The sequence below is a fragment of the Penaeus vannamei genome, chromosome 18, assembly GCF_042767895.1.
Source record: "Penaeus vannamei isolate JL-2024 chromosome 18, ASM4276789v1, whole genome shotgun sequence".
Taxonomy (NCBI): Eukaryota; Metazoa; Arthropoda; class Malacostraca; order Decapoda; family Penaeidae; genus Penaeus; species Penaeus vannamei.
The window spans coordinates 27,392,821-27,395,320 of NC_091566.1; the positions used below are offsets into that span (position 1 = coordinate 27,392,821).

General features: G+C 42.4%; 1 protein-coding gene across 12 annotated transcripts in view; it reads right to left on the reverse strand.

The window, feature by feature from the left end:
* The window catches only part of LOC113806553 (muscle LIM protein Mlp84B), a 41,453-nt gene that overhangs the window by 38,345 nt on the left and 608 nt on the right, over positions 1-2,500 (reverse strand). For all 12 annotated transcript variants that reach the window (XM_070133087.1, XM_070133082.1, XM_070133084.1 and 9 more), the window contains exons 2-3: positions 632-765; positions 230-383 (exon numbers count right to left, since the gene is read on the reverse strand). In XM_070133087.1, coding sequence (XP_069989188.1) covers positions 230-383; positions 632-746 — 269 coding nt within the window. In that variant the 5' untranslated portion in view covers positions 747-765. The remainder of the gene's footprint in view (positions 1-229; positions 384-631; positions 766-2,500) is intronic.

Below are 2,500 nucleotides of genomic sequence, written 5' to 3' on the forward strand. Positions count from 1 at the left end.
TGACTTTTATACTTCCTTTTTTTGTGAGATCCGGGTATACTGATCGATGTGCTCATTACAGGGAGGTGTGTTCGCATGGAAAATTATCGATTTTTAAATAAATAAATTCTATATTGTTTAACGATCTTAAGAAACCAATTTAGTTAGCTTTGACATGAATTGAAAGTGTGAGACATTTTCCGGAACACGCCCTAGGAATATGAACCAAGTCTGCAGCAGCAACACTTACTCGAGGTGTGCGCCAGTGTCCATGCTGAGGCCAGCAGCGCCGCCTCCGAAGCCGTATCCCTTGGGCCCAAACTTCCGTCCGTGGCAGGTCTTGCAGTACAGGATGTTCTCGTGACAGTTGGAGTTGGTGGAGTCCAACATCTTGTTGCACATACCTTAGGGAGGGGAGGGGGGAGAGGGGGGATGTTGGTTAGACATATGTATTTCTTTTTCTTTTTTATGATGTTTATTGTCTGTTCGACTCTTCTGCTAAAATGGCGAGTTTTACTCCAATAATTGTCAAATGATATATCTAAACCTTTTTGATACAACGCTAACTGACCCTTACAGCAAGGAACGGTTAACCAAATTCCACAACAAAGAAATGAAAGCTTAAACAACGCGGCATCCGCCATGAACTTACTGCATTTGTAACATTCCTTATGGAAGGAAATATCGCCAACCACTCGAGCCTCGGCGTGGTACACGGACTTTCCGCACTTGGGGCATTTGGGGTTCTCTGGGGCCTTGAACGGCATGTCTGCGGCGATGTTAGGCCTGGGGGAAGAACGTGCTGCGTGTGAGGTGGATTCTACGGGCTAAAATAAGGGGAAATTCTTGTCTGCTGAGCGATGTTTTTGCGTGGAATGGTTGTGTTGAAGAATGAGGCAGTTATGATGAAAGAGAATGTTGATGTGTGTGTGAATGTGGGTGTGAGTTATTACATTATGGTTTTGCATTTCCAAATTCCGAGCGTAGGCCTACTCCATGTGGAGAGCCTGGGGAATAACTACTGTGTATATTGTTCTTTTGTTGTTGGTGGTGGTGATGTGGTTGTGCTGTCCGCTATTTGATCTAGCCTTTTTAGTTGTTTTTTGAAGTGTGAAGCTATGCAAATATCTAGATGATTTTCCTAAATTACAATATATTACATATATGTCATATTTTCCTTACAAAAGAAATCAAGTATAATAATGTCACATTTCTCTTGAAAATTATCGGAAATATTTCCTTGCACAGAGCTGCATTGCAAACATATTTTTCCAGTCCCTTTACAAGCTTTGGAACTAAAAGAATCAGCATTTCATTCAACTGATAGGAAACCCGATATCAATCAAGAGAAACCGCAAAAAAACGAGTGTGATTTAACCCAAAGGCAGACTCAAAAAGGATGTTCCTTTTTCCCTAAATATATAAATTCTGTATTGTTTGATTTTCGCTTCTATTTTTGACTTTCCTAAACTCCAACGCCTTCTCAATTTACAAAAAATTCCCAGCTTTTAATTCTATCCTTGCAGGAAAACTATCCCTTATGAATAAATCAGGTAATAATGCAGTAATTCTGTGATATGTTCCCGTGCTTGCCCGGCGAGCCGTATCCCCAGGCGCCCGACTGCTTCTGGCAGCCAAATAAGGAATTAGTTCCCATGCAAACCAGCGTGTCTGTAAGAGAAACCCGCTGTTTCTGAAGTGACAACTATTCTCCCGCGAGTTGCCCTCCTCCCCCAAGTAAAGGCGTTATTCATTGTCAATTATCCTCACTATTAACTAATTCAAAACCCGTCGGTAGTTGAGTGCCAGAAGCCGACAGGTGCCGAGGGCCGGACTGGCACCCTCGCCTGCCCACCGGTTCACACGCTAATTTTGGCTCCGGATGCCAGCGCCATTTATAGTTGGTGAGGCAGAGCATCCTCGCCCGGGCGGCCAGGTGTGGGCTGACCCACCCACATCGCCCCAGGGGGAGGGCGTGGGTGGGTCAGATATGAATACTCAGTGGATCGCTCCAAATAAATTCGTAAAGAACTTGATATCTCATCCATAGAAACTAACTTTCATGATTGTGAATGCATGAATAAATAAAAGTAACAACGTAACAACTGAAATGTTTGTTTAAATATTTCCATGCATAATACATAGCTCTGCATGTTTCTGTGTCTCACATAGCATACTGCAAAGCTATTTTATAAAGGGTTTTATTTACATGTGATCAACTGATGAATGTTTTGCTTCAGTTGAATATGGGAACAAATTATATCTGTGAGCAAACTATAAGCATTCACCTCACCACAGTCCAAAAAAATTAATTAATCAATGAAAATCCTAAGCAAACTGAAGTTCAGACTACAGTGACATTCCTCAGAGACAGGGGAGTGATATCTTCAAAGTCAGGGAGGAGTAACTAGCAGTGATAACAGTGAAGTGACAGTAAACAAGCAGAAGTGAGGCTGAGCTCGATTCTAAGTACGACCTGCCTGGGGAAGATGCTTTTGATTTCTCAGGTAGAGAATCTTGT